Source organism: Silene latifolia, chromosome 2 (assembly GCF_048544455.1).
Source record: "Silene latifolia isolate original U9 population chromosome 2, ASM4854445v1, whole genome shotgun sequence".
Taxonomy (NCBI): domain Eukaryota; kingdom Viridiplantae; phylum Streptophyta; class Magnoliopsida; order Caryophyllales; family Caryophyllaceae; genus Silene; species Silene latifolia.
Window position 1 is genome coordinate 45,780,050 of NC_133527.1, and position 13,605 is coordinate 45,793,654.

Sequence of the window (13,605 nt, forward strand, 5' to 3'; positions counted from 1 at the left end):
TAAAGGATCCCCTGTCGTCGCATGACAAATATGATGAGGAAGTTTTGGCCAACATAGTAAGCATTATTTTATTAAGACGAGTTCATTACTAACTTTATTATTTTAGTCACAAATATAATTTGAAGTTTATTTAATATATTATAGGATAACGTATTGAAAGAGGTAGAAGAAGGGAAATTCACTCCCAATGGTCGTAATGACGTTCTTGCTAGAGCGATCGGCCGACCCGAACATCCAGGTCGTTTGAGGGGCGTCCGTTACAGGTTGGAGTAACGAAATATTATGGGAAAAAACTGAGATAAAGAAGAAAAGGAAGACTAAGTCCGAGAACGCCGACATGGTAACATTTATTCTATTATTTTCATTTAAGTTCAATTCACATGTTATTGTTGGGATAAAAATTGCTGACACATTACATTCTTGGCAAGCGACTTGATTAATGGGATCCGTACTACTAAAGTGAATCTTCGGAGGTAAGCTTTCCGAAGAAGAAGTGAAGATGATGGAGGATGTCATTTCTAAAGGAGGTAATAATAAGGTACAACAGATTGGTGAAGAGGCCGCTACTACCTTGGCAATACATGAGAAGGAAGTATCGGTCAACGAGATTCAGAAAGATCAGGTACCTAATAATGCTTCTGAAGTTGTAACAACTAAAGCCGATCAGGTACCTAATACTTCCTTATTTTTCTTTTGTTTTTTTTTTGGGTAAGATCAGGGGGTGTGTTCACTGCCAACTTCTGACAAGGTTAATTTTATTAGGTAAATAATGGGTCTGAAAAGGAGATGCAACTTGATGAGAAGACGGCTGATGGAAAACAGCATACATCCCCTTCAAGTCAGTTCCCTGTTTTCAGTAAGGTATGCATGAAGTGTTTAATTAGTTAAATTTATATGAATGCTGAAGTTTGTGCAAAGATATAATAATGTATGTGTATATTCTTCAGGCCGTAAACAAGAGGCCAGTTATTCTTGCTGACCCTAATAGAATCGAAAAGCCACATGTGCGTGTTGGCCGGGGTCTCGTAGAAAACAAATCTGCAGCAGCGGAAACTGTAGTTCATGGCGAAAAACTTTTGCCGAATCATAGAATAGTAGAGATAACTACAGTCAATCCAGGCCATGAAAACTTTCAACTGCCTGTCCCAGTTCGTGACGACATTACCATTCTGGGAGATGCGCTTGGAAGTTTCATCCAATGGCCTGATACTCACATCTACTTGGCGAAGATATCTCCGCCCGAGCGGGAAAGCGAGTTGGGGTTAGAAGAAATACCTTTATATATATGTTACATTTTTAATTGTTGAATGTTTTTATATGTTAAATTTATATGTTTTTTTTTTTTTTGTAGGGAACAAAAAAGGCGGCTTTGGCGGATAAGCCTAAGTCCACAGACATGCCAACGACCTCGTCGAGACAACAACTTGATGAGGTATTTAATTAACTTCTCCATTTTTTTAAAAACCTCGCTCCCTTTATTTATATTTTGTCTGTATTTATAAAAAGCATGGTAATTTTGTGTAGGGGACAAAAAAGACTGATAAGCCTAAGTCCCCACCAGTCTTACCTGCTACTACTACCTCATCATTGAAAGAGCAGGTTGACGAGGTATTTAATTAAGTACGCTTTTATTTTTATTACTCCAACTGCTAGGATATGTTACCTTTGGATTTTTTATTATTTTAATTATTTACTACATGTGTAGGCTGGTGGTAGTAGCACAAAATCAAAGACTCATTCTTTCCCGGACGTGAAAGTTAGGAGTTTAAACTCCACAAAATATAAAGGGAAGGATTACATGCAAAAAGTAAGAACGGTGACGATGATGAGACTGCATGAGGAGGCTGGCCTTCGCATAGCCACCGAGCAAGTGATAGTTATTCCGCTCGAGGAGGATATTCTAGGGGCTGAGCGCCAAGCGCTTATATCATGGGATCTGCTAGCCGTATGGGCTGGCCTAGACCAGATTGATGTATCACACATATTTGTTTGGATGAAGTAAGTTTCTTAATAAATAATTGGATAATTTCATAGTCTAATATTCTGACTACTAGATAGTGTTTTAAATACCGGAATTAATACCGTAATAATGTAGGATATTGAAATTGAAAGTGATCCCCGAGAAGAAAATTCCATCTGATCTATACGGATTCCTGTGCCCCTATGTTTTATCTTTATTTATTCCGGATTTCTCGTTCGAACAACGGGTATATTATATTGCTCAGCAATTGGCGACAACCAAGAAGCTGATTTTTGGCGCTTATAATGAAAAAGGGTAATAAACAAATTAATATTACGTTTCCCCCTACAATTGCATTTTCATACCTAATATATGTACTTGTTAATAATGATGATGTCTCTTGATGTAAGACTCATTGGGTGCTAGCAGCCATCATGCCGACAAGGAATAAAGTTTTCTGGTTGGACTCTTTACATAATCAACCAAGCGAGACTTTTAAGCACTTGATTAATATGTAAGTTTATAATACTGATTTATTTATAATAACATTTTCATTTTTTATTTATAGAAAAAAGCTCTTTCATATTTTTGCCCCTAAAAAAATTAGTTTCTGCCTCCTTTTTTATTTTTTAAAAAAAGGGCCTTTAAGAAGAAAAGAGCAAACGAGCAGGATCAACCCACGGAAGATTATGATGTTGGCCCTGATTTTATTACAATAACAGGGGTACGTGCTCAAATACAATAACATTAAGTGCAAAATCTGTGTTTAATACTAATACAATACCTAAAGTTCAAGATTCTGATGTGAGCCTTCTCTCGTCTGTTTTTTTTATGTAATAATAGGCCCCTCGCCAGCCAGATAACATACAATGTGGATACTACGCTTGTCGGTTCATGTTGGAGATTATTAGGCGAAGATATCTCGTTATTCCAGACAAGGTTAGTAATAATTTAAACATGTGTTTATTACTTTTTTTTAAATTAGAGCTAATGTTGTCTTGCTTGCTGCTATATATATATATACCATGATGTTGCTAATGTTGTCTTGCTTGCTGCTATATATACCATAATGTCTTCTCTTTGTTTTTTCCGCAGTATGCAATCAACCCGTCACAACAGATTGAGCAGTACTCAAGTGTAGATATAGACGAGGTAAGAGACATGTGGGGCAACTACGTCTTAGAATATATTTAGAAATGCATGATACTCAGAGTTTAGATCAACTTATTAGTAAATTTTTTGTTGAAGTTAGGGAATGATTAGTTCATGTAAATTCAACTCCTTGTAAGTATATATATATATATATATATATGATGCAGCTGCTGTTGTGGTTGAATTGAATCTATTGAATTCTGATGAACCCAGCTGTGATTTATGCTGGTGCTGGTATATGCTGCTGCTGACATATGCAGGTTTTTGAATGGCATGAAACAAATTTATTTTTTCAAAACATTAGGAGTATGTAATAATGACGGTTACTAAAAAAAACCGTTGTGAATACCTTTCACAACGGTTAATAAAAATAACACCGTTGTGAATGACATTCACAAATACCCGCACATAATATTCAACAACGGGTATTAAACATAAAACCGTTGTTAAAAGTCTTCACAATTTTGGAGGTAAAATTACAACAACGGGTATTAAACATAAAACCGTTGTTACTAAAAATTTCAACAACGGGTATGTACCATAAACCCGTTGTCAAAAGACTTCACAATTTTGGAGGGAAAGTTACAACAACGGTTATAAATACGACAACCGTTGTTATATTATTCCCTCCAAAATTTTGAAACACTTTCCACAACGGAGCACACCCAACAACAACGGCTTTTAACCGTGGTGAATACTTTAGACAACGGTTTCCCTAAATAAGCAAACCGTTGTAAATACCTTCTACAACGGCCGCTTTAACAACGTCCGCTTTTTTATTTTACAACGGTTTTTACCCGTTGTTATAGGCTGTATCTGTAGTAGTGTGTATAATAACTAGTATATAATAATATCCGTTTAATCGATTATATAAAAGACGGGGTATTACAGTCTTCCCCCCTTAAAATGAACTTCGTCCCGAAGTTCGCCACCCCGTAATGATAACCAAACATCCACAAACATAAGACAAACACAAGTAGTACATATACATAAGCTCTAAAACGCGAAGTGTTATATTCTATCCCCCTTAAGAAACTTTGTCCCCAAAGTTGAACATACGACAGAAGTATGTGGCACTTAAAGAATCACAACATTGACCGAATAATAACAAATTAAAACAGCAGACTCCCTGCATGGTCAATTCTCAGTTTGCCAATCATAACATACTGCTTAGCCAGATCGTAAACCATCAAGATTTTACAATCCTATCCTCCTTAAAACATGGTTACGTCCCCGTAACCCCATTATAAAATTCCACGTCCAATGTTTAAGAAGATTACTGAAACAATAGACACAAATCATCTGATAAGCTAATTACTCTATACTGGCAACTAGCATCCGACCTTTCAAGCAACAAAACACACTTGTCCATTTCATGCTACGCATTACACAAAATCAAGGTAACAAATACTTGGATGCTTTGACACCAATTTAACACGTTTACATCAATGTAGACAATCAACTAACTCATAGTTCATACTTGACGAATTAAAATATTTCATATCAGTAATCATACCATAGAAGTAAAATCCATATTTCTGTAAATCAGGTTTAGAGAAAGACACTAGGCAAAATTCAAGCAATGTAATAGCGTTTGTATAATTGAGACTACTTTACATAAAACCCACCGAAACAAATAAGATTATATTATCATATAACAAGGTTCATACTCATATCATATGCCTACCGTTCATGCTACAGAATTCATATTAGAGTATTACATGGTTACATCACATAATTCATATTTGATTAAACTTTTATATGAAACTCACATAACTTACAATTTCAACAATCAAACATCATGCAACAACTTTCAAAATTCATAATTAAATAACCGCTTAGCTATTTTGCGAGCTATTATCGTTTTTAAGAAATATAATGAATTAACTAATCATAGGAAAGAGAATCAATTGCAAAGCTTAAGGAATTTATTTATAACAAATTTTACAACTCAGTTGGTTGGAACAAAACTTTTACAAAGAATTAGACAGAAAATGGGGCAACTTGCAAAAATTACTATTAAATAACGACTCGTTAAGATTTTACGTGGCTTATCATTTTGAAAACGCGAATGAATCTTCTAAACAGTGGAGTTGAAATTATGTATAAACAATAAACACGTTTTAAATGGTTTTTTTTTTTTTTTTTTTTTGAAGACATGGGTCGAAACAGAACTGTGTAGTAACAATCTGACCACTGTTAACTAAAATATTTATTTCTCTCAAAATATAATTCATATTAGCATGAAACTAAAAGCATTGAAAAGCTAAATCAGAATGCTATCACACATAAAATTTTCACCATCATATAGAAGGGTAAAAAAAATAACAAGACGATTTAAGAAACTTCTCACATTTGTAAACATATCACAGAAAATAGATCTACCACTACTATCCACCACAATCACAGGATCTTATTGACATGTCCATACAACCATTTACTCACTCACTGGTTTAGGTCACGAATTAGGCCGATGAATTTAAACAATCAACAACATACTCATAATTCATATATTTTAAATTATCAAAATTGTTTGTACGATATCAATTCTGAAAACATATTTCCCAATAAAAGTACAACATATGATCCATGACAACAACAACATTACTCCCATATCACACATGTGTTTAACATTTTAGCAACCATATCATTCAATTGTGTCCAAAGAACTTAGTATAACTCATTTTCAAAAAAAACAAAAGATATCGCATAAATAGCTTAAACATATACATTTGCCATCATATACTTTGTAGAACATTATTTATGATAAAAGATTAGCAACTCGAACAACTTCTCTGATTTGCGCGATTTGAATAATTAGGCAACTCGTAGGCTCAATTAAACGTAACTATAACGACTATCATTTAAACCAACGTATATCATGTGAATCATCAAAGGGTTATCCCATTATAATTGCCAACATAGTTATCATAAGCAATCTTCATTAGAATATAATTGATAGCAACGACTCGAGAATATAGCTATGTCAAATGTCGTGTTACATCAAACAGTTTCCTTCATATCACGCCCATACAATTGCAAGAATCACTTTAGCATTTTATGACAATATAATAACGAACATATCCAATAAGGAATAACAACAAGTGTTTATTATCATGTCATAGGTTTAGGTTCAACTGAAATAATTTAATGCGACGAAGGTAATAAATATAACTATGGGCACACAAACTCACATGAAAGACATTAGAACTCAGATGGCATACTACATGTGTGGACAGTTAAACATAAATCATTACTACCATACGTGTGTAAACATTTAAACATGATTAATATTATCATAAAACATTCATATGGAAACAACAATAAATTGGCAACATCCAACTATCAGGTGCGATTCCAGCTTTCCACCAACATCCGTAGCATATATTATCTATGCAAGAGAAAATAACGATGGTAACAATCAAGAAACATATATTAGAATATCTGGATTTAATGCTTACCTGTCACTAACTTTAATAAGATAAGACAACATAGGTATTTATGTACATATTCCGGCCATTACAGAGATTAGGAACAACAAGAGACATTACGACATGATAACATCTAAGGTACGCAAACAACTGAACTCGTATAAAACATGTCACCTTTGATTAAGAATCATATTCAGCTATTCAATTTCACACATAATATCATGCCAACAATGTTATAAACTAAACTTTAATTTTTTTATCACTTGTTAAGATATATAACCAATGAATATGCGTGCGACTATCATCATATAAGAACATTATAAATTCACATTAATAAGGCTCATGAAATAATCAAACATCTGTATGAAAACTCAACATAGAACTCACATTTTAAAAGTTATGATTCACGTTGTAACTTCCAAAAATCACGAATAATAACCGTTCAACGAAAACTTGAGTTATATTACTTTTTATAACATACAGAGAGTTAATAATACGTGAGAAAAAGAATGAGGTCCAAAGCTCAAGAATTCAATTTTTAAAGGATTTTGCAACTCAGTTGGTCTAAACAAGTATGTGACAGCAATTGGTCCGAAATTTGGGTCAGTTTGCAAAACTTACCATTTAATATAGAGACATCAAAAATTTTCGTGGCTTATCAATCTGAAAACACGTGCGAGTATTCTAATCACTCCAATTTGAATTATGCAGAAATTATTAATACAATTTAAATGAGGATTTTTACAAAATCGTTGGTCAAAACATCATTGCACAGGAACTTCCTGACCACAGCCTACTAAAACATTTATTACTCCTAATCCGTATATCCTATAAGCATGAAACCAATGCCAAATGAACACTAACTCATGAGGCAATCTCTCATAAAATTTTCATCCATAGGCAATAAACAGAAAAGAAATGGCAGTAAGGTCAATTAAAGAGTAAAATCAAACAAAACGAATTTCAGCACTAGGTCATTCTTCGCTATGTTATAAGCTCTTATGAACATACTCTGTATACTAACCCATCCCAATTTAAATCTCACACTTTGTGCTTACGTAAACATCTATCCCATATAATCCCTTCGCATCTCGATCTACTCCTGACATCTAAATCACGATTATTATGACTAGAAACATGCAATTCAATAGTGTTTCAGATTACTATCACAATACTATACTAGCATGGCTTCGGGGTCACATAACCGCATGTCGCTAGACATATTAGCTCTATCAACACGTTATTCAACATCCATCCAAATAAATATCATCAATTCGCAATTATTTTCACGCTCACGATTACCACAATCCAACACTTCATTGATTATCAACCAGAACACGAAAATTTATTTCTCATCTCCACAACATCATATGATCACGCCATCATTCATACAAAATACTTACCGTAACGTCGTCCTGCAGAATGGTTAGAATATATGGGTCTCAAGGTATACATCAACTCGATTATATCCAAGGTTTTCCTTCTAACTACCCCATTCACTCAATTTATCTCGGGTTACTGGTTCAAAAGCGAGAGGGCAAAAGAGCACGCATTAAGGGCGCCTTCTTAACCGCACTGTGAGCTCCTAACAGTTTATTCCCAGGGGTTCATTTTATTTAGACACATCCTACGTTCATTGGGTTCATTGGTTTAGGCCTGAGGATCGTTCGCTCTGATACCACTTTGTAACACCCCGATTTATGAAAGAGCCTTTAGCAAGACATTCCCTAATAAACCGAACTGTTACCATCTCGGTTTCCCGAGGTAGTGAATAACAAATTAAACTCCAAGGCGAATTATATAATTTCTTTAACTTAATTTTTACAAAACCTCTTTTACATCAAATTACAAAGAACTAACATAAATGAAAGTGAAAGTCCTCTAAATGATGATCTAGCTACTAAGTCTTCTGATCCAGTGTCTCACGCCCATCAAACTCCCATCCCATCTCATAAACCTGTCAAGTCTGCTCCCCAATATTTGGATCATCACAGGTGTTCACGAATACACAGGGTCAACCACGAGGTTGAGTAGGGAATACAATGAAACAACAAAATATGATATGCATGCTCCTCCGTCACCTCCACCTCCATCTCAACTCATATCTCATAACCCGTACAACCCAGCCATACCGATCCCCGGTAGACTATATATCGACCGTAGCCGATCTGCCAGCTCGCTTGGTGAGGACAAAGCAGGCAAGTCTGAGAACCCGCCTGGGCCTTATCACAACATCATCATCACCACACCACATCACCACAACATCCTACATCTCCAATGCATATGAATGCTCAAGAAATTAATGCAACACAATATGTATATCATTGAACTGGTAAATCATAGAATCATGCCGGTTACCGAATGTTGTGATAATATACTCAATACGATCAATTCAGTCAAGCACATTCCAGGATATGTATCATAACATGAATCAACAACCACGAATCAAGTCAACGTTCACAGTTTGGTCATATGAAACACAAACAAGTCAACACAATTCAACAACAACGATAATAAGTCAAGTGTATTTCCCTACCTTTTCGCAATCCAAGCACACAAGCAATCAATTATGATCCTTCACATATCCATCACCTACATAACATAATTATGTATAATTACCACCTAATCAATCAAATAATCATGCACATAACCTAGAATCATCATAACTTAATAGGAATATCAACTTAAAGAACAAACACGATTTTTCCTGATTTTCCAGCACATGACAGACTCGGAATAAAATACATAACTAATTCCAGAAAAATCAAATTGATACAAAGCCAATTGGATTGGAACCCCATGAGGCGTAGCTACAAATTATATCTAACGTGTTTTTCTCAAATTACAAACCTATCAAGGGTTTTCAGACTGATTTCCAAAAACTGACAGAAACCGTCGCATAAAAAGTATTGATTCATAAAACGAGTTTAAAACATTATTTTGCAGTAATTCCAAATCCTATTATCATATAGACTATACAAAGATAATGTATGAAGAAGCCTCATAACTGAATCGACATAAAAATTAGGGTTTCAAATCATTTTCCACAACCAAATCAGATTCGCGGACTTTTCAGCGACATGTTCATAAATAAATCACCTAGGACAAACCATAAAGAATTTGACTACGAGATTTTATATGCATAAACTAGACATCAAATAAATAGGACTCTCTTTTCAAACTTTTTGAAGACGAACATTTTAAAATAGTATAAACAATGGAATGAAATCGACTTACAAACAGGGAAATCGAATTAGGTTGGAATCGATGAGAAATCTTCAATCAAATGAAAGGCTCGACAATTCTTCTTCCTCTCCCTTTCTCTAGGTTTAGAAATGGTTTTATGAATGATAAAATGAAAAGAGGGGAGAGGGAGAGCGGCTCTTAGATTAGGTTTAGGGTAAATGGTGGTTACATGTTCCGGGTAAGGCAAATGGGTTAAACGGGTATGGTCGTTGGGTAAATGTAGATGGGTAAATGGGTGATACGATTCTTGACCCAAAAGACAAAATGTGATGTAGCCCGACTCAACATATACGATATAAACCCGACTTAATAACATTCACGATATTACGATGCAACCAATATAAAATGTATAATAACTAGTATATAATAATATCCGTTTAATCGATTATATAAAATACGGGGTATTACAATTTATGTATTAAAAATAATTTCAGGTTTACAAAAAGAAAATATTTATTTTTGTATTTTTTCAGATAAAAGTATCCTCTCAGGCTGGTGGTGGTGGTTGTGGTGGTGGTGGTGAAACTGGTGACACTGACTGTCAATTGATCGATGTCCAAGATCGTACTCCTCCTCTGGAAAGGAGGCTCTCAAGGATGCTAGAAGTTATCGAAGATGAAGATGATGATCCATCAATGACTGACCAAGAATTGACAACTAAGAAAAACATGAAAATCAAAATGGAGAAGAATTAAGCATCTATTATCCTACTATATCTATATATCTATATTAATAAGGTTATAGGTTATATTTTAAGAATAAAAGCATGATGATACTCTGCTAATAGGTATTGGTGACATTTATTTTGGTTGATCTTGGTTCTAGTGTGTGTTTAAGGTTATTGCTCGAAAAACTTATCATGGCTTGAATGTAGGTTTGTTAGAATCTCACATTTGATGCAGTACTATTGCGATATTATTAATATGATTATGATTATTAACATTGTTATTATTATTATATTTTCCAGAACCATGTCGCATACTACTTAATGATTTGTTACATTTCACATAAAGCATTAAATACATAATACATACTTCTTTACTGCCCCTCAAAACAGAAAAATGTCGCATACTATTTCTGTATTGATGTAACCCATTCCAATATTTTAGTTCCTGCTCAAAGCAACAAAACAAGCATAGAAAAACTTTACAGAGAGTACCTCTTTCGCTCTTTGTAACCATATGCAATTTGTCTTTAAGTTTATTCCGTTTGACCATTGGTTTACGAGTTGAGTATGCAATTTTTCAAACCTGTTGCACAAACAAAGTCAATAGGTCTATGTTCAAATTTGATTACCAAGTACAAAAAATATAAAGGTCTTAATTCTGGAGACTATTATTTTCCATATACGCCAAATACCCATTCACTACCATTTGAATACATTAAAGTTATGATCTGGATTGTAAAACCACGAAGTTAAGTCCACATCGACTTGAAGGTCACATTACCTATCAAATATTGATGCAAAATACTCAATGATAAATTATGTAAAATTTGGAGATCTTTGCGTCAAAAAGCGTACAAATAAAAATTTCAGAAAATTAGGACTCAATGAAATATTATGTAAAATTTGGACATCTTTGCGCCAAAGGCATATAAACATAAATTGAAAATACATAAGAACTCTATGAAATTTGCAAAATAATCTGCTCATATACATAAAAGCACCATTTCCTAATGTAAAAATTTTAAACGCTTTGCACCAAAAGGCAGACACAAATTGAATAATGGAGTATGGAGTAATAATTGGCAAAAATCTTGAAAACCATAGATTGACCGTCATTGATATACTTTTCCCCAAAAATTTTAAAATAACAACAAAACATTCTAAAATCTTCAAACCGAAAATTGAAGGTCGAAATTACTAGATCAACGGATCTATGTTTGTTTGTTCCTTTTCAATTAATTTATATATTTACCCATAATAGTCTTCAATCAAAGATCTGAAAATAGCAAAATAACAACAATAAAAACCAACTATAAAATCCGCAAAATTAAAATCATGCCTAGAATAAATACTTACATCTGCATGCAGTTCTCCAATTGATTCTGATAATTATCCATCCTTTCAAAGCACTCTAGAAATCATCCATAGCTGTCGAGGATGAAGATTCGCAAGTGTAGTATTGTAAAATAGAACGGGTACTTATTAATCCGGCAAAGCTTGCTCAGATTATTATTGAGAAACTTCGTGCTAATATCAAATTCCCTATTGACGATCGAGAAAAACCCTTGATAACAAGAGCGATCGGAGACGCCATTTGACTGAAGTTTCTAGAAGCTGATGAGTTGATATTTTCTTGGGTTCAAACCCCCTAATTTTTCCTGATTCGTTTTTGTTGTAACCATTGGGTTGTCTATTGTGTTTTGTTAGATAAGATTGAAAATATGGACAAAGGGAGACCTTTTGTATGGGTGTGCTAGGTTGATTAGAAATGAGTCCACTCTCGGATTCTAATATGTATTCCTTTCGGTTTGATCTTAATACAAATTACATTTTATCAAAAAAATAACTAATTATAGTGTGACACGATATTACAATGTGAGACGGTCTTTTTAAGTAAAATGTTATTGTATTAATTATTAAACTAACTATTGGGTGACATAGTCTCATAATTTAAGACGGTCTTAAATAAAAAGAAAAGTATTAATCATGAAAATATGAATGTTGTTTTTATAAAAATGGACCTTCTCGCAATAACTATTTCACCTGCTTCATGAGTTGTTTGTTTTTCGATGAATTTTTACTCTATATGACTAATATAAGGATATAATAGTGGACTTCTTACTTTATACTCCTTTTGTCCCAATCATTTATTTGCCCTTTTTTATTCTCTAAGGGTTTTTTAATCAATGACAAACAATGATTGGAAGAGATGAAGTAATAAGTGGTCGTTTACTACTCCCTCCATACCAATCCAAAGGTACCATTAACCAAAATGGCACTATTCATGATCGTAGGGAATCTTCGATATTATCCTTAATCTATAAGACAAAATATAGTCATGTGAGATCTTGTTTGATTTATCGTTATGAATGCTATAAGAATATCAATTTCTTATAATTTTTAATAATGTGTAACTAAAGATATTCACGTTGCAAAACGTGTCTCGGCAACTGTGAAAAAGTCAATGTTACCTTTGGATTGGTATGGAGGGAGTATTATATACTAATATAACAATTTGGATATGAAGTAATTATTACTATTAGTTACTTTTTTTTTTTTTTTTTTTTTTTTTTTTTTTGCGATGAGGGAACCCACAGCCGCTACCTTTGGTGCGTGCGCACTAGGTAAACCCTCGGGTGTACGTAATAGCCTGCAAACCACGTATACCAGGTAAGCCACCTAAAGGTGACAGGCTCAAAGTCTATTAGGCATGGACTCGGGCCAAGAATGCTCCACAAGATTTTGCTCTTGGGGAGGCTTGAACCTGGGTCTCTTGGGAATTTCACCCAAGTTTTAACCACTACACTCCACCCTTACGGGCTTCTAATGATTAGTTACTCTTTTCTTCCATTTTATGTTGTCTAAATATCTCGCTCATGTTTTAAACTCTATCTTTTCGTTAAAGTCACATGACATGCGGATTGTACACTTAATCATTCTAATTTGTTCCATTTTATATTTATTATAACGATTTTAGCAATTATAATTCATTCTTTAGTGGTAACATATATTAGTTGATTCTATTCAACTGACTATAAAACAGCCCGTGAAATTCACGGGATTTAAAACTAGTTAAACTAATTGAAACTTAGAACACTTGAGTTAGTTGGAAAGTCAAAGAAGTAAAACACTGTAACTAAAGCAACATT

The 13,605-nt window shown here is 33.9% G+C and overlaps 1 protein-coding gene and 1 long non-coding RNA gene across 2 annotated transcripts; both read left to right on the forward strand.

Annotated features, from left to right (window-relative positions):
* Positions 1–502: 502 nt before the first annotated feature.
* LOC141626754 (uncharacterized) lies at positions 503–1,300 on the forward strand. Its single transcript, XM_074440417.1, has 4 exons — positions 503–667; positions 763–861; positions 948–1,237; positions 1,270–1,300. The coding sequence occupies exons 1-4, from the start codon at positions 503–505 to the stop codon at positions 1,298–1,300; spliced, it is 585 nt and encodes a 194-aa protein (XP_074296518.1).
* A 27-nt stretch (positions 1,301–1,327) lies between these two features.
* On the forward strand, positions 1,328–1,803 carry LOC141629474 (uncharacterized). Its single transcript, XR_012537293.1, has 3 exons — positions 1,328–1,432; positions 1,525–1,608; positions 1,706–1,803. It is a non-coding gene; the product is annotated as an uncharacterized LOC141629474 (long non-coding RNA).
* The last annotated feature ends 11,802 nt before the right edge of the window (positions 1,804–13,605 follow it).